Source organism: Alnus glutinosa, chromosome 9 (genome assembly GCF_958979055.1).
Source record: "Alnus glutinosa chromosome 9, dhAlnGlut1.1, whole genome shotgun sequence".
Lineage (NCBI taxonomy): Eukaryota > Viridiplantae > Streptophyta > Magnoliopsida > Fagales > Betulaceae > Alnus > Alnus glutinosa.
Genome location: NC_084894.1, coordinates 4688320 through 4711773, shown reverse-complemented (window position 1 = coordinate 4711773; position 23454 = coordinate 4688320). Strand labels below are relative to the sequence as shown.

Below are 23454 nucleotides of genomic sequence, written 5' to 3'. Positions count from 1 at the left end.
GTTTAAGGACATTTATATCTTTAAACAAAATTTAATGTCTAAAAATAGAATATTTTGTTCGATTTAATGAAATTTCCTAAAGGAAGGGGGGTAGCGGTATGAAAATGGTAGTTTCATGTTTTTTTTTTGTCGAGGTATCGGTTCGTGATGGCATGTTGATAATGGCCGGTAGTTGATGGTGGAAGAAGTAATTACCCATTTTTTTTTAATTAAAAAAATTTAATTTTTAATTTTTAATTTAATTTTTTATCTTTTTAGTTTTATATTAATACTTTTTTCAAATTTCTTTATTTTTTTTTTAAATTATTATTATTATTTTTTTATAATTTGTTATTTTAGTTTTTAGGAGAAGAAGAGTATTTTAAAAATATTTAAACAAAAGTGGTATTTTTGACGAACTTTGATAATTTAATAAGTTACATTAATATACTTAAAAATTAAGAGAGTTATTGTAAAATTAACCGTTAATTTAGACTTTAGAGAGGTTTTTTATATTTTTTTCCCAATTATTCCGATCACACCGGTTTCTTCTAGAATCACTCTTTCTTTTTGTCATGCACATCTGTGCACTTTCTTTCCGAAACAATTATTATTATTATTTTTTTAAAAAAAAAATTAATTGCTGCCGTGGCATACACACGTAGAGTTAACTGTTCAGACCCACCTACCACAGCGTGGATTATGGAAGCGTATAAAAAGTCCAAGGCCACGTCCTCAGCACTTCTCTCCTCCTCCTCCTCCTCTTTCTCCATCTTCAAAATCCTCTCCGACAAGCTTTCTCCAAACCACTCCATTGAAAACTCGCGCTCCCATTTCGTAAGAAAACAAACGCAAAAACGACATGCCGAAGTTGGAATCGAAGAAGAAGAAGATCCGAGTCCCGACCTGCTCAATCTGCCACACGCCCTACGACGATGACTCCCACGCGCCTCTCTTGCTCCAATGCGGCCATTCCTTCTGCAAGCACTGCCTCTCCCACGTGTTCTCCTCTTCGTCGGCCACACCCAAGCACACCCTCCCCTGCCCCAAGTGCCGCCACGTGTCTACAATCGGCAACTCCGTCCTCTCCCTCCCCAAGAATTACTCTCTCCTTCCCATCCTCTCCTCCTCCTCCGACGATGTCACCGACGACGAAGATTCTGAGTCGGAATTGGCACCACCGTCACAGCCTCGTAGCGCGTGCTGTCGAGGCAGCGGCACGGGATTGCCCAGGAGTCTGTATGTGGATCACGAGCTGAGGCTGATCAAGAGGATCGGGGGCGAAGCGGAGAGGTGGTTGGGTGAGATGAGGAGGTCGAAGAGGTGTAGGCACAAGGTGGTGGTGAGGAGGGTTGGGGTGGCGGACGTGTCAGACTGCGATTGGGTGGAGGGGGAGCTCGAGAGGCTTCGCGTGTCGTCGATGTGGTGCAGGAACGTGTGCACGTTCCATGGAGTGGTGAAGCGGGACAATCATCTGTGCCTCGTCATGGAGAGGTGCTATGGTTCGGTTCAGTCCGAGATGCGCCGCAGTGGCGGCCGCCTCACTCTCGAGCAAATCCTCAGGTAAAATTCTCGCATCTAAGCTTTGGATGCTTTGAAATGGGAATTGTAGCTTCAATTCCATGTTCTTAATACTACATCTCTTAAAGCATGAAATCGCTTATCTATTTTATTGTGTAATAAAAGCTTTGGAAATTTTCACTCGGAGTGTTTTTACTTTTTATAATTATTTTGATCTTGTTCCGTATCTTGATTGTTAAACTTAGTTAATATGTCATGTCCCGAATTAGCTAGTTTTTGTGGTGATTATAGGAAATCCTAATCTGGAGCCCGACCTTTGTGCCGAGAAATAATTCCTGTCCACTGTGTTCAGCTGCTTCTTTGTGGTAGGTTCTTTCATGCAAGAGAAGGATTTTTTATTTTTTTTTGGGTGTGGGGGAAATATGCCTCAATAAGAAAACTCGTCTAATCTACTCTAGAAAACAAATTAGATTTTCACTATGAAACTTATTGCGATGCGCCTATGGCTAGCGATTCTTGAAAGTTACTTATAACATACTTATCAAAAAAAAAAAGTTACTTATAACATCGTCATTTTGGATGGATGTGAACTGTGTCATTTACAAGACCTCCTTTGATGCTTGCTTTTGTAACAGTTAGTGAGGAAAGGTTTAGCTGTGGTATAAGCGCCATGGCTACACCTATTGATTATTATTTTGAAATTTCAGCTTCTGATCATATCAAGACATGCTATAGATGAGCCTCTTTGACTAGGTATTCCTATTTATCAATTGCCCCCATGCAGAGCAATATCAAGAACAGAAACTTTAGCTTTATAATCTAGAGTTACTGCCATTGAGTGTCTGAGTATTTTTTATTTTATTTATTTATAAGTAATGCCAAATTTTATAAAAAGCGTGAGGTGCCCCTAAGTACACGGGGAGTACACAGAACGAACGCCCAAAAATAAAGAATAAAAAATAAAAAAACTAAAACAAAAACAAAAACAAAGAACCCATCCAAGGACACCGCAAAGAGAGCCCACATCCCATCCAAGAACAAGAATTACAACAATACACCCACAACCCAAGAGCCCTGGGCTTCGTCAGGACACTGAAAGAACCCTCTTGCGTTTACCCCGACTAGAACAAACACCTTGTTCTGACAGAACCCTCATGCCTTTGCCCCGGCTAGAATGGACACCTCTAGCATCAAAATTGATAGAACACTCCAAGTTTTTAAGCTCCCTTCTCCCTTTTGGTTTAGAAGGAGAAACCAAGACCTCATGACCCTGCTTCTCTTCCAGCTCTGTCAAAAGATCCATAAGCTTTTTCTCATTACCCCCACAAGAGATCCCCGGAAAGGGATACAACTCCTTTGCACATTGCACTGTCTTAGAGTAGACGAGATTCTCACCCACCTCCCCATTCTCAGCAGCCCCATCCAACCCATTGCACCAAACCTCTTGCTGATCTCCTCCCTTCCAATTCTCACTGAAAACTGAATGCTCAGTTAGAGGAGAGAAAGCAATGTCAACCATGGACGAATCAAGGCCAAATGGCAACGTCAACCTCAGTAAGAGCTTAGACAGGCCACCGTGAGGGAAAGGAGGCCACCATAATATGACATAAAGGTATGAAATTCAAATCACATTTTTCAAACTAAACACAGCACTTTCTGAGTTTCAGAGTGTCGGGATGCCTTGCATCGATCAACAACATATGGGGTGGCTAGCATCCACACAGAGCTGGGAAATTCCATTTGGCATCGTGTAGGGCAATGCAGATAGTTCCCAGGTGGCGGAACAGCACTTTAATGCAGTGCTTTCTGAATTGGGGTAGCATTTTCAGGCTCCCAGGTCACTCCTTATCTAAAAAATTTAAAATTAGGACCACTAGATGGCTCTAGCTTTCAAAATGTTTACTAATCGGGGTTTAACAACATTGATAATAAAGGATGGAAAACCTGTACAAAAAAGAAATAGATGCTTCAATGAAAACTTGACAATTTTATTTTGAATAGCTTAACTTGCATTAATACCTATTTGACTTCAGACTGACATTTATCCTTTAAATTTGGGTGTTCTACTGTTTTACAAATGATAACAATAGAAGAAGAAAGATAACACGGATAGAAGAATAAAGACTTAACATGGATTTTTCTGAATAGTTTCCCTTTAATACTTGATCCCATTTTTCGAAGTGCTTATTATTTTGTAGAACATTCATATTTTATTAAATTTTAGCTGGGATGTTGCAGCAGGAAATGTTTATGAAGCTTTTAAGAGATTCATTTTGTTAGGCGCAGTTATGACAGAAATTAATACTTTTGTGTGGTTCTTATGTTGAAGTTTTATCTTTTGCTAGTGGATGTTCAGAGAATTATTCTGTTTTCTTTTAATCTATCTTCGATTTTCTTTCAGTCATCAATTCTTTTAATTTTTTTTGTCACTTCCATTTTGAAATTGTTCAGAAAAGATTTAAATGAATTCCTGGTTCTAATTTCCAACAGTCATTTCTCATAATTACAGACCTATATTTATTTATCCTCCCATCTCATTCAGGCTAGGAAATTACTTTTAATTACTGATTTTCTTGTTGGTATCTTTGTTTTTGTTCAAATTTCTTGGATGCAGATATGGGGCAGACATTGCGCGTGGGGTGGCTGAACTACATGCAGCAGGTGTTGTATGCATGAATTTAAAGCCATCCAATTTCCTTCTGGATGCAAGTGGCCGTGTAGTGGTTTCTGATTATGGGCTTCCAATAATTCTGAAGAAACCTTCTTGCCGAAAAGCTCGACCTGGTCCAGAGGTTGAGTTCTTAAAAATGCATTGGTGTATTGATTGTACATTGTTGAGTCCACATTACACAGCTCCAGAGGCATGGGAGCCTTTAAAGAAGTCACTGCACTTATTCAGGGATGATGCAAGTCATATATCTGCCGAGTCAGATGCCTGGAGTTTTGGTTGTGCCCTGGTTGAAATGTGCACTGGTTCCATTCCGTACGTGCTGTATTAAATTTTCCCATAGTATGTGAAACTTAACAGTTCTCTTTGCTTACCTAACGTGACATGTGCAGATGGGCTGGTTTAGGCGCAGAAGAAATTTGTCGTGCTGTTGTCAAGGAAGGAAAGCCACCTCCCCAGTATTCAAGTGTTGTAGGTGTTGGGATTCCTAGAGATTTGTGGAAAATGATCGGTGAGTGCTTACAGTTCAAGTCATCGAAAAGACCAACTTTTCATGCAATGCTTGCTATATTTCTACGCCATTTGCAACGGATTCCTCACAGTCCAAGTCCAAACAAGTAAGTAATTTCATTTTCCACCTTTCACCTGATTTTTTTTTCTGTTTAGACAAGACAATAGTACTGCATTTTATCTATAAATTTCTTCATGGTTTATCCATTGAAATTCTCTTTATATTAAACTATTAAAGAAATGATAGAAAATAGGAATTGCTAATCCTTAGGTGAAGTTGTTGAAGCATAAACCAGGGAATCAATGGACCCATTAAGTGGGACGCCTTTTTATTTACGCAAGTATCAGCGCCTTGTTATTTAGATAAGAACTCGGTGAAAAATACATCAAGCAGGATCTAAGGTTAAGGGTCAAAATGCAAGGGCTTCATTCTGTAGTTATGTTATTTCTATATTGTAACATATCTTACATTGATGTTTATGGCTAAGAATTAGATTTAATTAGAGAATATAATTTAATGTTACTACAGTTTTAGGGTTCAATCCTGTTTTATATTACGCCATGTCCTTTGAGTGGATCCCTACTAATGCCTTTCTTAGTTTTTTCACTATACATTTACTAATATATATATGTATGTAATCATTTACTAATAATTATAGGAAGTTCTCTAAATATGTTCTCTTTTTTCCTTCTCTTCTTCCTCTCGTCAACGCGTGCCGACATTTTGTTCTTCTGTGCTTTTCCTGTGTCTCTTCCCTGGGGTTGGCATGCTTGCTGCTTTTGGTGGAGTTTGTTGACGATCGGTTATGTGAGTTGGTTTTATGTTGAGGCTAAAGCTTATGAATTAAAGCCTTCTCTTGCACTTATCAAAGAAAATGTTGAGGCTAAAGCTTTTTAGCTTTCGGTGGCTGAAGGGGGGTATGATCTTCGGTGGTTAAAGCCTAGATCAATTTCTAGGCTCAAATAGTGCCAAGAAGTATTCAGATCTGAAATTTTGTAAAATAGATAATAAAGGCTGCTCAAAATGAGTCAAAAGAGACTATTTTATGATATCCTTTTGTGACCCTAAAATCTCAGTCCTCCATCACAAATGTAACAAATAAATTCTAACCAAAGTCATTAAAAAAATCACATGACCTTTTAAGGCACGAAAGACAATAATAAACAAGACATGATATAGAGATAAAATGAAGGACTAGGCTTATACTAGTTAGTGGGCTGGACGATGTGGACTAATGGGCCCACTTGCTTTGGTCTTAGATGCTCCTGTATTACATGTTAATGTTTTACCTTGAGTTTTGAGAATTATGTAGTCTGGATAAGTAAAGCTCTTTTTCTTTGTGGAATCCAGTGAAGCAGCTAATAGTCCTGGAATTGATATGTTGGAACGGTCCCCTACATCTGTTTTGGATATTTCCCATGTTAAAAGCAACCATCTGCATCAACTTGTATCTGAAGGGAATGTGAATGGTGTTAGGTTAGTCCATTTTGATACACAATCCTTTACTGCAGTCTTCTTGGGGCATCTAAGAAACATTATAATTGTTCCAAACCCTCGATTTTTTCTTCACTTCATGTGTAGGGATCTGCTTGCAAAGTCTGCAGTGGGGAACAATAATGGCTCAATCATTTCTCTTTTGGAAGCACATAATGCTGATGGTCAAACTGCTCTGCACTTGGCTTGTAGACGAGGTTGCCCAGAGATAGTTGATGCTATTTTAGAGTACGGCAATGTGGATGTGGATGTCCCTGATGAAAATGGAAATCCTCCTATAGTGTTTGCTTTAGCAGTTGGGTCCTCAGAATGTGTGCGTGCTCTCATCAGAAAATCAGCTAATGCTATATCTAGGTTGATGGAAGGCTTTGGTCGATCTGCTGCTCATGTTTGTGCATTTTATGGGCAACCTGATTGTATGCATGTAAGTTTTCACTTAGACAGCAATGGTTTGAGGTAACTGCACTCTTTCTTTCTTTCTTATATATTTTCTTAAATGTTCCATAACAATCACAGGAACTACTATTGGCTGGAGCTGATCCCAATGCAGTGGCTGATGATGGTGAAACTGCATTGCATATAGCCATTGCCAAAAAATTCACAGACTGTGCTATTGTAATACTGGAAAATGGGGGCTGCAAGTCTATGGGTTTTCTGAATTCAAAAAATTTAACGTAAGAATCAATGCTGTTAAAATTTGATGTATGCATTTATGGAGAAAACACTTGAATAGTATATATTATAACCAAAATGGTGAAATTTGATATGCTATCATAAGTATGGAGCCTTTAAATTTTTATAATTGTATCTAAATGACTTGAAATGCATAAAATTGCAATATTCTAATACTAGTGGATATGATCAATACAATAAGAAAATAGCTACAGACCTAAAACATGACGTCTCTATTTGTTAATACTTTTTAGAGAGTGCTTTTTGTTTTTTGTTTGAAAAAGTGTTCAAATGTGACAAAGGTGAAAGCAGTTTTGAGTGTTTCATTAGTATTTTGTGTTTTAGGTTATTTGTTAATGTTTTTGTTTTGAAAACAGAAGGAAAAAGCTTTAGCAAACAAAGCAAACATCTCTTTCTTGTTGATTGTCAATTCACTATAGAATAAAAAGGGAAAGTTTGCTTTTCCTATCATTTTAAGATGTAGCCCTTGCTCAATGGTTGCATCTCCTTTTGCATTTTTCTTGGCGGGTTATGAAAGAATTCTCTTTTCTGCTTATATAGTTTTCATGTGACATTTTGGAAAATCCAGAAGCGGGCAAACTTTTCATCATGCGCAAATAGCTTTGTTGGCAATGATTTTATTGCTATTTGGTTGATATATTATCTGTTTCTTTGTAAAGGTTGCTTGGTGATTTTATCCAATTAAGGTTTTTTTATTAATTTTTTTTTTGGGGGGGGGGTGGGGGGGTGGGGGGGGGGGGGTGGGTCACCTTTTTTATGTTGCTTGATGATGTTAAATAAAATTTGGTATCTTGATAAAACTATCATATGGCATCTGATTGGAATACATCCATTTTCTTGTATTTTACGCACCTGACTTTTGTTGGCATTCTTACAAAAGTTTAATTCATCATGTTGCAAATGCTTGTTATAAACGAAGTTATCATTTCACCTTATCAAAGAAAAAAAAGTGGAAATACACATTCTTTTGTTGCTGGAGAATGCTTCATCTATCCCCTGCATACGTTGATGATAAACACATAAAAATAGCAGTTCTTTTTGCATTTTTATTGGCCAACAAATCATTAATTTTGACATGTTTGATTTCTCGGTGGAGGCATTTACTAGTCATCTATAGTACCTCAAAAGGGAGTCACTCTTCTTAAATACACTTCTTTTTGTAATGCAGAAATGTGAGTGGTCAACTTGTATAAAGATCATAAGTAGGTCCAATTCTGTTTCTGGATTTTCACTAAATTATGGTTGAGAGGGTGCCATTGGCCATTGAATGTAGTATTTTATTATTATCATTTTTTTTTTACACCTCAAATATCAGCAACTACTAAAGCTTACACCAGAGATCTATTACAATATGGAGTCGCCTATGTGCCTCTCTCTGTCTCTTTCTTTTTCCCCATGTATGTGTAATAATAGTAATAATAATAACCACAAAAATAGTAATATTGATACTAATAATATTTTTTAATAATAATGTGCAATATCTGAAGTTGTGTTCTTAATTTATTTTATTTTTTATTTTTATATCATTTTGTTGTTCTTTTGCCTCTATCAGATGCATGATATTACCCTTTTGTCATTTCAGTCCTCTGCACTTGTGTATAGCATCTTTAGATGTGGCTATAGTTAAGCGGTGGGCAGAAATCGCGTCACTCGAAGAGATTTCTGAAGCAATTGACATACCAAGTTCATCTGGAACTGCACTATGTATGGCGGCTGCTCTAAAAAAAGATCGCGAGACAGGTAAAAAGTGATTGTCAGAGATTGCTCTTGTTGAACGTTCTCTTAGTTTCTTATGCTATTGAGTCTTCCTTCAAATTCTATTTGGAGTGTTCTTTTTTCTTAAGTTCGACCAGTGAATTAAATAATTTTCCTTCTTATATAGATGTCTTTGCTGTCTGCAAATAGGTTATCTTGAATACTTTGTTTTAGCCTATTGGAATACGTCTCAGTGAAAGCTTTTATGTGTACTAACCTAATATGCAATGGAAGCTGGAGCTTGTCTTCCTTTTAGTGTTGGGGACGACTTCTGATAAATTTCTCGTACAGCCTTCCCCTTTCCTGCCAGCCTCCAAGTGATATAAGGACCCAAGCCACATAAAAACCCATGCACTTGTTTTGAACTCCTGAATTCTACTCATAGCCTCTCTTGGTGCTTAGCCATTGGTGTGTACGGCTTTTAATGTAAATTCCAGACCTAGTGTCACATGGTTCCTGTGATTTAGTTGAATTAATGGTCACAAGGAATATATTGTCTAACGGTTTTTTCTTTTCTTTTTCTGCTAAGCAAATGGTAGGTGCTGTGTTTGGCATGAGGGCTATTTTCATTTACTTTATCTAGTTAATGCAATGTCAATTATATTTTTAATATTAATGTTCTTTGTAGAGGGTAGAGAGCTGGTAAGAATACTGCTTGCAGCTGGAGCAAACCCAACTGCCCAAGATCCACTACAATATCGAACAGCTTTGCATACAGCTGCCATGGCCAATGATGTTGAGTTGGTTAAGGTGATTTGATGGGCTTCTCCCACCATCAGTATGCTTATATTAGTATATATGTGTGAACGTTAAAAAATGTTGTAGTTATTTCATGCTTATGTAGAGTTTCAGTCTAGAAATTTGTTTGGTACTCATTTATAACTTTTCAATAATGGTTGCTTCTCTTTCTGTAGATTATTCTTGATGCTGGAGTCGATGTGAACATCAGGAATATGCATAATACAATACCTCTTCATTTGGCATTGGCAAAAGGAGCAAAACCATGCGTTGGATTACTCTTATCTGCTGGAGCAAATTGTAATTTGCAGGTTGGCCCTTATATATTTCTGAATCGTATGTGACTTCTGTTTATACCTTTAGGAAAACTTTAATCTTTGTTGCTCGCATTGTTTTTCTAGTAAGATGGTGAAGATACTAACAAGCCCTGTGTATCTATGTACTGAAATATTGAAGACAACTTAACTTGGTCTTTTTCTGGGGTCTACGGTCCTAACCTAGACAGCCACCGTAGGTCTTTATGGGACGAATTGGCTGGTTTGCTTAGTTTGTAGGATTTACCTTGCTGTAATGGTGGTGATTTCAATATCATCCGCTTTCCCTGCGAAAGATTAGGAGTCACTCGTCTTTCTCCCACGATGACGGAGTTCTCTAATTTTATTTTAGAGCAAGGTCTCATGGACCTTCCCTTTGCAGGAGGGTTGTTCACGTGGTCCAATAATTCCTCTTAGTCTAGGCTTGACAAGTTTCTTATTTCTCCGGATTGGGAAGCTAGATATCCTGGGCTCTTCCAGAAGAGGGTTCCTCGTTTGTGCTCTGACCACTTTCCTATCCTCCTCGTCTGTGGCGGCATCCAAGGGGGGAAAAGACCTTTTAAGTTCGAGAATATGTGGCTGCAGGAAGAAGGTTTCGTGGATAGGGTGAGGCTTTGATGGGCGTCTTTCCTTTCAAGGCTCCCCTAGTTTTGTTCTTGCTCAAAAATTGAAGGCTTTAAAGGTCGACCTCAAATTATGGAACGAACAGGTGTTTGAAAATGTTGACTCCCTTAAAAAAGCTCGCCTTGAAGATTTGAGCTTGAGGAAGAGAGAGGCTTAGACTTTGAAGAGCTATTGAGGAAAAGCCTGATTGCTAGGGATTTGGAAAGGATTATTCGCGAAGAAGAAATTAGTTGGAGACAAAAATCCAGGATCCTTTGGCTAAAAGAAGGTGACAAATGCACAAAGTTCTTAAATCGGATTGCAAACTTGAATAGGAGATCCAACTCCATAGAATCTTTGTCTGTCAATGGCTCAGTCACTTCAGATCAACCAGCCATCAGAGATCATATTGGTCAATTTTATGGGTCCTTATTTTTTGAGCCATACAACTGGAGGCCTAGGTTGGATGGCCTTGGTTTCAACTTTTTAGCTACGGAGGAGGCCTCTCAGTTGGAGCTTCCTTTTGAGGAAAGGGAGGTCCTAAAGGTGGTGAAAGGTATGAACCGAGATAATGCTCTAGGTCCCGATGGCTTCCCCATGACTTTTTTCCAAGACTGCTGGGACGTGATCAAATTTGATATCATGGGAGTCTTTTCTGATTTCCATGCTCATAGCAAATTTGTGAAAAGCCCCAATGCCTCCTTCATTGCTTTAATCCCCAAGACTCCTGGGGCGACTGATCTCACGGACTTTTAGCCTATTAGCCTCGTGAGTGGTGTTTATAAGATCATTGTTAAAGTTCTTGCTAATAGAATGAGTCGCATTATGGAGACGATTATCTCAGAACCATAGAATGCTTTTGTTAAAGGTAGATATATTTTGGACTAGGTCCTCATAGCCAACGAATGTTTGGATAGCCTTATCAAAGTCTGGTATTCTTGGGGTGCTTTGCAAGCTAGATATTACGAAGGCTTTTGATCACATCAACTGGAAGTTCTTATTATACATGCTGAAAAAATGCGGTTTTTGGGAAAAATGAGTCTCTTGGATATCACACTGCATTTTTTAGGTGCGCTTCTCTATTTTGGTTAATGGTTCGCCGTCTGGCTTCTTCAATAGTTTTAAAGGGACGAGACAGGGAGATCCTCTATCTCACCTCCTGTTTGTAGTTGTCAAAGAGGCTTTGAGCAAAATGCTTTCTGTTAATGTTGATAGTGGTTGTCTTTCAGGCTTTTCGATGGGTTCTAGGCTTCCCGTGGTCAACATCTCACTCTTGTTGTTCGCGGATGATACCTTGGTCATCTGTGAGGCTAACCCTAGCTACCTACGCTACCTGCGTGTTCTCTTATTATGCTTTGAAGCTGTCTTTGGCTTAAAGGTCAATTTGGCCAAATCCCCCTTGTTCCCTGTTGGCAATGTGGATAATGCTGCTGAGTTGGCTGTCATCTTGGGCTGCGGGACTTCCTCTCTGCCCCTGAAGTACATTGGTATGCCGCTTGGGGTGTGTTACAAGGCTAAGTCTATCTGGGATGGTATCGTGGTTAAAATGGAGTGTTGCTTGGCCAGTTGAAAAATGTTGTATTTGTCCAAGGGTGGCAAGGTTACCCTTATCAAGAGTACCTTCTCCAATCTTCCTACGTACTTCTTGTCTCTCTTTCCCATTCTTGCTCGTGTGGCCAATCGCATTGAGAAGCTCCAAAGAGACTTTCTATGGGGTGGGATAGACAATGAATTTAAATATCATTTGGTTAGCCGGGACAAGGTCTGCTATCTGATCTTTGAGGGAGGGTTGGGGATCAGAAATTTGAGGGCGTTCAATTGCGCCTTGCTAGGCAAATGGCTATGGCATTTTGGGTCTTAGAGAGATGCGTAGTGGAGAGTCGTGGTGTATGCTAAATATGGCAGCCTATGGGGAGGGTGGTGTTCTCTTGAGCTGACAAGTGCTTCTGGGGTGGGAGTGTGGAAGAACATTAGAAAAGGTTGGGATTCTTTCTCTAGATTCACTAGATTTGTTGTGGGGGATGGCTCTAAGATTAGTTTTTGGCATGATTTGTGGTGTGGAGACACGGCTTTTAAAGTAGCTTTTCCAGCTTTATTTGGTATTACTCGTGTAAAGGATGCTGCTGTTGTGGACAATTTGGAACATTTGGGTGATTCCAACCAGTGGAACGTGAGCTTTACTAGGCTCACGATTGGGAGGTGGATGTTTTTGTTCTTTCTTCCAGGTGTTACACTTAGTCAAAGTGAGCAGAGGCAATGAAGACAAGCTGTGGTGGGTCTCCTTAAAAAAAGGTTTGTTCAAGGTCAAGTCTTTCTTTTACTCCTTAGCTTTCTCTGGAAGTAGCCGATTTCCCTGGAAAAGTGTTTGGCGCACTCAAGCTCCCTCAAGAGCTACCTTCTTTGTGTGGATCGTGGCTCTTGGCAAGATTCTTACCCTGGACAACCTTAGAAAATTGCATGTTATCGTGATAAACAGATGCTATATGTGTAAGAAGATTGGGGAATCTGTGGATCATCTCCTTCTTCATTGTGATGTGACTTCTGCTTTGTGGAGTTCTCTCTTCAATCGTTTCGGGATGTCTTGGGTTATGCCTAGACGGGTTATCGACTTGCTTACTTGTTGGTGGTCCTTTGGAAGGTGAAGGAGCGCTGTAGTTTGGAAAATGACGCCTATTTGCCTCTTTTGGTGCTTATGGAGGGAAAGAAATAATAGGAGCTTTGAGGATTTGGAAAGTACTTTTTTTTTTTTTTGATAAGTAATTGCAATATTATTAAAAAAACAGCGTAAGGCGCCCCTAGTACACACGGAGTATACAAGAAGCAACAGCCCACAAAACAACTCAACCCTAAGCCCCTGAAGTACTTTGGAAGCGATTCTATCGTCGTTCTACCTTTGTACTTTTGGACCATGGCTTATGTCCACCCTTTGTCTTTTACTTTTGTTGACTTTCTCACTCGCTTTTCTCTTTCTAATTATGTGTTTCCTTGTATATTTCCAGTATACCAAGGGGCGCCTTACACTTTTTTAATGAAATTGGTTTTTTACTTATATAAAAAAAAAATCTACGTACTTGCTGTTTGACCAAACATTTGGACGGTTACCCAAATTGTGTCCTCATACTCTTATTGTTGTCAAAGGCTCTAAAATATTATCAGAAGTGATGATGGCGCTTTACAACTACTGAGGCAATGACATATCATGTTGGGGGTTGCCTTTAGTGCCCCACTATTGATTGATCAAAACTTTCGTGTGATGGCATGGAATGCCTAATTTATAGGAAATAGCTTGAAAATGTATACTAAGCAAATTTCTTTTTCTCTGTGGATAGTTTGTGTTCTATAGATCCTTCTTTGAGCGAGCTGTATCCATTACCTGAAGCAGTAAACGAAAAATGAGATAAAAAGATGTCAATAGTTCTGTAAGATTGATACTATAGTCTCCAATTGTGAAATAGTTGGGCATCTACCACTCAATAGATGATGTACTTACGTGAGAAGACAAAGGTTACCATGTTGGCAATGACATATCAGATACTGACACTTGTATGCTTATACAAATCCAATACTTTTTAAATGTATCCAAAATCTGGAAGAAGAAAAAAAATCTTTTTTAGAAATGCTTCCAACACTTCTTGGATACTCTTCAAGAAGTATTGGATATGCCATTTTTATTAAGATATGATTTTTTTTTTTGAAAGTATAGAATGAGAACATAATTATGAACGAAAACAATAATGAAGGGTTTATCACATATTTTTTTGGCGTGTTTTTGAATTGGGGATTCTTGCATGATTATTTTTCTATCGCTATTATAGAGATACTAAATGCAAGAAGAATGTGACATAGAATACTTACGTCTTAGCATATCATCTCCAACTTTTAACAAGAATTATTGTATCAGCATGTCTAGTCTGTATTGTATTTGTCTTCATGCTTCATAGATGAGACATAAAGAAGAGAAGAGTTTTGTCTGTCTATCTTGAAAGCAAAGGCCTTTAATCTTTGTCTATGAAGAAGCCACTTTTTGACATTTAACTCTTTAAGTACTCCGGCATCTTGTTGAACCAAGCTAATTTTTTTGTCACATACTGTACAATGTGAGGCCTATAAATAATAGGTCTGAGTCATTTTTTTGTTTCTTGTGTGTCTTCTTCTTCTTCTTTCTTTTTTTTTTTTTGAAATATATACATGGGAAGAACCTTTGTAGTAATGAACTGTCAAGGACTTTCCTAAACAAGGATTCTCCTTGATGGGAGACATAAGTTTATTGGTTCTGTGTTGAATACAGTAATGGTCCGATACTGCTGCATTCTTATTGGGTAGATGTTGTGCGTATCTAAAATTTGGAAACAAATTTCATAGTAGTGGATATGTTTGAGATCCCTATAGACCTACTTAGAAAAAGGTATGAGAGTAAATTTCACCTACGCCCCCCTATGGTTTAGTCAATTTTAATAATACAGCTTTAGTTTTTAATTTTTCTAATCATACCCTATGGTACCTGATTGTTTTAATTCAGTACTTCCATCCTCTTCCACTAAATAAACTAACGGAAACTTTTTTATTTTCAAATTATGCCCACGCCCAAACCTAACATTTCTACCATCTTAAATGCAGTCTTCTGCTTCCAAGGTGGCTCCACAAGCAACAAAACCCAATCCATGTTCAAGCCTTGGCCACCAAACCCCAACACCGACATCAGTCGCAACTCAAGCCCCCACACGCCGCCAAGCACTACCCAAAACCACTGATTCACTACCTTCCCAAGTCACCATACAACCCTCAACATCCAATGGTTTAGGGTTGGCCCCAGAGAGAGAAGGGTTTAAAAAGACAGCAAAACAGAGAAGCTGTAGGGCTTAAACAGATAAATTTTAGTGAGAACCCAAAGCGATCACCATCAATTACAAACCAAGCCCACCCAAAAAACCCATATGCCAGCAGCTGATCTAAAAGTACCCCAAGCAATTGCCCCACACCATCATCAACATTGTGCTGCTTCAGCTGAAATTAAAATGGTACTTTTAGAATTGCTCTGAACATCATAGATGCAACTAAATAGCCCCTTCACTTTCACAAAAAGCCTATGGCCTCGTTTGACAATGTTTTTTAGAAAAGCTTTTTGCTTTTTAGCAAAAAAGCATTAACAAACAACTTCACTCACAAAACACTTAAAACTACTTTCACCTTTATGTCACATCAGAACACATTTTCAACCAAAAACCAAAAAGCAAAAAGCACCCTTTAAAATTTTTTTTCAAACGAACTCTATATTTTTTTGTATGAAAATAGTGTTTGCATCTATTGGAATATGAACAAATTGAACTGTCTTTATGTGGTAATAAAAATTAATTGTTCTTTGTATTAGAATTCATTATAATTTTGAAAAAATCTGGTTAGTTATAAAAGTCTATGGTACACCATGTACACACATGAAGTGTGCGTGCGTCTGCACGTGTGCACATATATGCATAAGTGTGAGCCTGGAATTGGACTTGAAAAGTGTCCATGTTTCAGTGTATGTGCTGCATATATCCAAATTATATTCTTTTACGTGCCAATAACAAATTTTCTACTTCAAGGTTTCTTAAAGAAATGCATAAAAGCTTAAATTCTTTTATAGTATTCTTCATATGGCTTATTCACCAACTTACATACTTTTTTTTCTTGTATGACCATTATCAGGATGATGATGGTGACAATGCTTTTCATATAGCTGCTGATGCAGCAAAGTACATACGTGAATGTCTTGAGTGCATTGTAGTTATGCTGCAGTATCCAGGTGCTGCCATCGAAGTTAGGAACCACAGGCAAGTATTAGCTCATTAGAGTTGTTTTGATCCATTTATCCTCTCAGGGAGATTTTCAAGATTCTTGACTTGTGTATATCTTCAACTAAATTATAAATAGTTGAAACATTGTTACCCAATGTGACAGTGAGTTGTGCTAAATAGCTATTTGAGTGAATTTTTTTGAACAGTGGTAAGACATTGCGTGACTTATTGGAAGCCCTACCTCGAGAATGGATTTCTGAAGATTTAATGGAAGCACTTATGAGCAAGGGACTTCATCTGTCTCCGCCAGTGTGAGTAAAGTACTAATTTGATAATACTGATGAATGATGCTTGATATACTAACATCACTCGTTAGATTTCTTGAAGTATGTAAAAGTTTACAGACTTATCATGTATTTTGATTGATATTTAGATTTGAAGTGGGAGATTGGGTGAAATTTAAAAGAAATGTGAAAACCCCTGTATATGGTTGGCAAGGTGCAAAGCATTGGAGTGTTGGCTTTGTACAGAGTATCCAAAAGAGCGACAGCCTTGTTGTTTCATTTTGCACTGGAGTAGCTCACGTCCTCACTAATGAAGTTATAAAAGTCTTCTCTTTGGACAGGGGACAGCTTGTGCGACTCAAAGCTGACGTTGAAAAGCCAAGGTTTCAAAATTTCATTCCTTAACTATCATCAAAATTTAGGCTTAATGCTTCATGGTTGCTAATACTCTTTCAATTTAAGTCCTTGTTGCAAATTGTCACAACCTAGGAACGCGTTAATATCATCTGCTAAAACTCAAAAGGAGCTTCTGTGTATACTGTTAGAATATATGGAAAATATATTATATTTTCCATATATTCCATATTTGGTTGATATTGTAATATTCTCTATTTATGGGTTAATTGTAATCAAATCATGGGGATTTGATTACCATATTTGTATTCACTCTAAACCCTATAAATAAGGACTTTTGTATTGTAGACAATCAAGCAATAAGAGCATAATGTAGTCCATTATATGTTTCTGCTTTCTCTCTTCCTCTCTCACTCTCTTACGTAAAATTTCTTGTCTCTTTTCTATTATTTTCGCTATTTTTCTCTTTAGTTTTCCATCTTATTGTGTTTTCTTTCATGGTATCAAAGCTATAGGCTAACGCCAGTGTTCGACCCAATGGTCTTGTGAATTTTTCGTTTTCTCTTATGTTTGTTGCTTCTTTTATCTCTATGTTTTTCTTATGCTTCTCTTGTTCTTTGTCTATGATTTCACCATGTTTTCTTTCTAAGAGTCCTGTGAATTTTTTGTTCTTGTTCTGTTTTCCACTCTTCTCTTTGATAGTCTGCAAATCTCATCATCATAGAATTTGCATACTTGAATTTGCCAAAAAAGAAAAAAAAGAAAAAGAAAAAAAAGGGACAAATCTCACTCTCCGCGACAGCAGAACTTGTAGATTCATGGCAGAACCAAGTCTCCAGTCCAGTCCGATCCTTGACCAGCTCCTGCCCAATCCGATCAGCGCCCAGAGGCTCAGCCCAGTCTGATCCACTCCAGCCCCACTGCAATCCCCTATGTTCTCTGGCAGTTCAGTTACTAACTTCCAGCAAAGCCCTTTGGGTGGTCTTCGTTTGGATCATTGCACATGATAGGAGTACTGAGAATACGTGGGTAGAGGCCGAGATTTATTGTCACAACCTAGGAACGCGTTAATTTCATCAGCTAAAACTCAAAAGGAGCTTCTGTGTATACTACCGGTGTACTTAGGGGAGCCTTACGCTTTTTAATAAAACTTTTCTTACTTATCAAAGCAAAAAAACTCAAAAGGACTTGACATAATTAGGATTCCTTGTAATCATTTATATAACTCAGATTGACCGTGAATACATATGATGTGGGACTTGGCATATTTTTTTCATGAATAATAATTTATTGAAAAAGAAGAAAAGCTCACGTACACAAAAAGTATATAAGAGAAGCGACCGCCCTATTGGTGTCGAAAATCTAAAAAGTTAACAAAATCTACAAGATTAGAGGAGGAGAAATTAGGAACAAAAGTAATAGCCCCATTCTAAAAGGGATCTCAGGAAAGAAGCTTTTAGTTGTGCCACATTAGATTCCCAGTCCTTGAAAAGACGTCTGTTTCTTTTTCTCTAAATGCTCCACATAAGTAAAGCAGGGATGACTTTCCAAATGACCTCTTTGTGTTCTCTCCGCCCTTGTGGGACTTAGCATATTGCCAATGCAATGCCTTTACATCCAAATCCACTCTATTTGGGATACTATAATCTTCCCCATTCAAATCTCTTGGCGAAGGTAAGGGTTTGTATGTGTTATATCCTTTCGATCGAGCAACAAGTTCTAAGGCCTTCATTCCCGTTTGATAGAAGTTCAAAAAAAGAAAGAAAAAAAAAAGTAGTGCTAGGGAAAGACCAATGGAAAGAGAAAAGGTTGCAGAAGTGCTTCTAGATTTCCTATTTAAAGGCCCTGGCCAGATAACATTATTAGGTTAGCCTTGATATCATTTGTCATGACTTGGAAAGCACTACTTTTTCATCTACATGATACCCCAAATAGATCAAGTTGCAAATAGGGCTCCCGTAATCCTTTATGTAACCCAAAAAAGTTGTGGTACTTCGTTTTGTACGGATTTGGATGTGAAAGTGTTGCGTGAGCATGTATAGAATCTCACTTGGGATATGTATTGAATCCCACATCAGGCATATACTTGGCTGATCTAGGCTTCAGGAATGATTATAAAGACCCAATTATGATTAGTCATTTTGCGGTATTGCTCAAATATTGCTAATGCATCCATAGGTCTTGACACAAATGATCAGTTCTGTGATAAAAGTATATTAATAGGAATGATATGCTACTGAAAAATTAAGAGATCATCAATGCCTTACGCCTTTTAATAAAACTTTTCCTTATCAAAAAAAAGAGATCATCCATAAACACTGGTCTAAGAACTGAATGTGGATTATATTCAGCTTTTAATAGTTATTTTTTCTTTTTTAAAACATTTAAACTGAACGAACAGACATATTATTGACTGTTACAACAAAAAAGACCACTTTTTTTTTTTTTCTTTTAAACTGCTTAATTGATATGAAGAGAAAATTTGCCCATGATCCAGATGTAAATGAGCATAACGAATTTATCATTGGGTGACAAGTTACTCAGAGTTAGCTGTTGTAGTCATGAAGCAGGAAGAGTTTCATATATGCATGTGCCTCTTGTAAAGATCAGTTATCTGTTTAGCTTTAGCACCTTATTGTAATTAAAATAATGCCTGAGATCATGTGAAGTTCTTAACTGTTACAAAGTTTAAAGAATATACTGTCATGTTGTCAGGTATGAGTTGCGTGGACAATCACGTGACAGCATTGGAACTGTCCTGTGTATTGATGATGATGATGGAGTTATACGTATTGGATTTACTGGTGCATCTAGGGGATGGCAAGCTGATCCTGCAGATTTTGAAAGGGTTGAAGAGTTTAGGGTTGGTGACTGGGTTCGTGTTCGCCACAATCTGCACTCTGTAAAGCATGGTTTTGGGGCTGTCATCCCAGGGAGTATAGGGTTAGTGTATGGTATTAGACCTGATAGTAGTCTGCTGATAGAATTTAGCTACTTACCCAGCCCATGGCTTTGTGAACCAGAGGAAGTGGAGCCATTCACTCCATTCAGGGTAAGCAAATTCATTTTTCTTTTTGTTTATATGAACGTTGATTTCCATTCCCCTGCCCCTCCCCCTGCGTCTTTCTTCCCTGTCCAAAAAGAAAAGCTCCCGCATGTTCCTTTTTCTTTATTTCTCTTTTTTCTTAAAATTGATATGCTTTTGTGCTAATACAGATTGGTGACAAAGTATGTGTAAAGAGATCTGTTGCGGAGCCCAGATTTCCTTGGGATGGCGAGACACATCATAGTGTCGGAAAAATAAGTGACTTAGAGAGTAATGGTCTTCTGATAATTGAAATACTAAATCGGTCCATGCCATGGAGAGCTGATCCATCAGATATGGAAAAGGTGGAGGATTTCAAGGTAATGTCCAGTACTTCATGGTGACTTTATACGCTCCAAAGGAAACATCTATGGTGAGTATTTTTTTTTTTTTCTTATTTGTTCTGTTCCAAAATGAGCAGGTTGGTGATTGGGTAAGAGTTAAAGCTTCGGTACCCTCTCCAAAATATGGGTGGGAAGATGTCACCAGGACCAGTATAGGAATAATTCATAGCTTGGAGGAGGATGGTGATATGGGTATTGCATTCTGTTTTAGGAGCAAGACTTTCTCTTGCTCCATGACAGACATGGAGAAGGTGTCACCTTTTGAAGTGGGACAAGAGATTCGAGTGATGCCATCTATCAATGAGCCGTTACTTGGATGGTCAAATGAAACTCCATCTACCTCGGGCAAAATTGAAAGGATTGACATGGATGGGACCCTTAATGTGAGTATGCTTATTTCTTATAAGTATGCTTGTTGTTCGTGTAATTTAGTTGTTAGTATTATTGATCTTTGGCATGAGGTGTGCTGGAATCTGGTTATTGAACTCTTGAATTCTCGGTATTGGTGATAAATAGTTGCTTCTGAATATCTTTCCAGGTGAAAGTGGCTGGCAGAGCGAGCTTGTGGAAAGTTGCTCCTGGTGATGCAGAAAGGTTATCAGGATTGGCAGTTGGTGACTGGGTTCGTTTGAAGCAATGTATGGGAACAAGACCAAGTCATGAATGGAATAGTGTTGGGAAAGAAAGCTTAGCAGTAGTGCATAGCTTGCAGGATTATTCTTATTTGGAGTTGGTTTGTTGTTTTCGTAAGGGTAGGTTCATTGTTCACTGCACAGAAGTTGAAAAAGTTGCTTCCACAAAAATTGGGCAGCATGTTCGGTTCCGTGCCGACTTGGTAGAACCCAGATGGGGATGGAGAGGTGCTTGCCCCAATTCAAGAGGTGTTGTAACTTCTGTAAATGCTGATGGAGAAATAAGAGTTTCATTCTTTAATTTGTCAGGTTTGTGGAGAGGAGATCCTGCAGATTTTCAGGTAGAGGAGATGTTTGGGGTTGGAGAATGGGTAAAACTAAAAGATGATGCTAGTAAATGGAAATCTTTGCAACCTGGAGGCATTGGTGTCATACAAGGAATAGGGTATAAAGGAGATGTATGGGATGGAACTGTCCTTGTTGGGTTCTGCGGAGAATCAGAATTATGGGCGGGCCAGACTTCCAAGCTAGAAAGAGTAGATAGGTTTGCAACTGGGCAACGGGTGAGAGTGAAGCCAAATGTAAAGGATCCACGATTTGGGTGGTCGGGTCATACGCATGCCAGCATCGTTTCTATAACAGCAGTTGATGCAGACGGAAGAATAAGAGCATACACTCCGACTGGCTCAAAGGCATGGATGCTTGATCCATCGGAAGTGGAAGCGGTGGAGGAAGAGATTTTAAAAATTGGAGATTGGGTAAGGGTAAAATCATCAGTGGTGACACCAGTTTACCACTGGGGAGAAGTGACTCACAAGAGCATCGGGGTGGTTCTCCGCATGGAGGAAGGGGAGCTTTGGGTATCGTTTTGCTTTATGGAGCGGCCCTGGATATGCAAGAATTGCGAGATGGAGAAGGTGAGAGCATTTAAGGTGGGCGACACAGTGAGATTTAGAGAAGGACTAGTAACCCCAAGGTGGGGATGGGGAATGGAGACACATGCTAGTGAGGGACAGGTTGTTGGAGTGCATGCTAATGGAAAGCTAAGAATTAGGTTTAAATGGAGAGAAGGTCGGCCCTGGATTGGAGACCCTGCAGATATTGTTCTTCACAATAAGCTCTAGTGGGAATTCAATTCAATGAAAAACTAAACCGTATGTGGCCCTCAAATTAAGGATTTATAGAGGAGTAAAAAATGGATTCTAAGTTATTACTACATAACTACCTGCCTGCCTAGATGATATAGAAATAGAGAGGCCTGTCCGTTTTCCTTGTATATTTAGAGCACGACAATAGATGATGTTGGGCCTAATACCTTCTTGTGTATTTGTTTTTTTTTTTTTATTAGGTTTTTCTCTGTAGATTCTCATGTTTGTAGGTGACCCCTGTTGTGCTATTTGTAAAAGTGGCTGGACACATGGTTAAATAGTTCTGTAAATATCAACTCCCATTTTTAGAAAATAATATATCAATTATGTATATGTTAGGGTGTTTTTTTTTTTTTTTTTTTTTTTTTTTTCTCCTTCCTAGAGGTCATCGTGAAATCTTAATCAACACACAATTTGTTAAATTACTGCCTTCAACGTCTCTCTCTCTCTCTCTCCCTACCGGCACATACTTGTCGATCTGTATTCTATTCCCAAAATTGGCACATACTTGTCGATCTGTAAGTCTCCAAAACATCATAACCTATCAACTATTCTTGTATTTAAGTTGCTGGTTTGGAGGAATAAAGCAATATTCTGAAATTATTGTTTTGATAAACAAACAAAATGAGTCCATTCAAAAGAATCCCTCTCTTATCACTGTTGCTTCTTGCAGTAGTGTTTACAACTAGGTTCTCCATGGTTAATGCAAAAGCGGCACGTGTAGATTTCTATAACGAATTGAGTTAAGAAAGGCCAACACGCAATTTAAAAAAAAGCTTGAAAATGAAGCTTTTTCTCAGAAGTTCTTTTCGACTTTAAAAGCTATATTTTTCAGCACAATTCCAACCGGACTGTTACAGTTCATTGCATATCCAGGAGTGGTGATCTTGCTGCCCATACAATAGCCTTAACGCAAGGCTTTCAGCTATGGGTTCAACTTTGATACAGTTGCTTCCGGTGGTAGTCTCCTGTAGTTTCCAATCGCTCGGAGCAACCCACTGGTTCGATATTTACGGGAAGCGGAGGAACAACAAAATGTTAAAGAGTAGATGGTCCATGTTTTCGTCGTGGCTTTCTCGGACTTGTGGTAGACTGCTATGGTTCGAGGAAAATAATGAAGCGTATGCAAATGTTATTTGCCATCATTGCAAAAGTGATAATGGAATTTGCTGTCAGTATTTTAATGTCATTTTAAGGGGTTAAATACGTTTTTTTGTTACTTGTACTTCAAATTGCTCTTTGAATTTTCGAAAGTCACATAATGCTCTCACCATTTACCGTTTTAATCATTCTATCCATATTCCGTTAAAAAAAAATTAATGGATTCTTTGCCATGTGTGCAAGCCGCCATGAAGACCAATAAAATATTGTCATGTGTTTATTATTGCCACATCAACGTATCACTTAAAAAATAATAATAAAAAAAGATGGTTGATGCCTGTAATGGGGGGAGAACCCCAAACCTGTTGGTGGGTTGCGGGCTCGGATCTTATCCGCCGACCATTTAATGTCATGCAGGGTGAAATGTACTACCCCCCGACCCACCTGAGGGGTGGG

At 38.4% G+C, this 23454-nt stretch overlaps 1 protein-coding gene across 1 annotated transcript; it reads left to right on the top strand.

Annotated features, from left to right (window-relative positions):
- The first annotated feature begins 723 nt into the window (after window positions 1-723).
- Window positions 724-22230, top strand: LOC133877164 (E3 ubiquitin-protein ligase KEG-like). The gene is made up of 16 exons (XM_062315406.1): window positions 724-1542; window positions 4115-4483; window positions 4561-4785; window positions 6030-6155; window positions 6261-6597; window positions 6690-6847; window positions 8449-8606; window positions 9250-9371; window positions 9536-9670; window positions 15962-16086; window positions 16257-16361; window positions 16484-16717; window positions 19404-19740; window positions 19905-20093; window positions 20195-20500; window positions 20656-22230. Exons 1-16 carry the CDS (start codon window positions 842-844, stop codon window positions 21871-21873), a joined length of 4845 nt encoding a protein of 1614 aa, XP_062171390.1. The 5' UTR covers window positions 724-841; the 3' UTR covers window positions 21874-22230.
- The last annotated feature ends 1224 nt before the right edge of the window (window positions 22231-23454 follow it).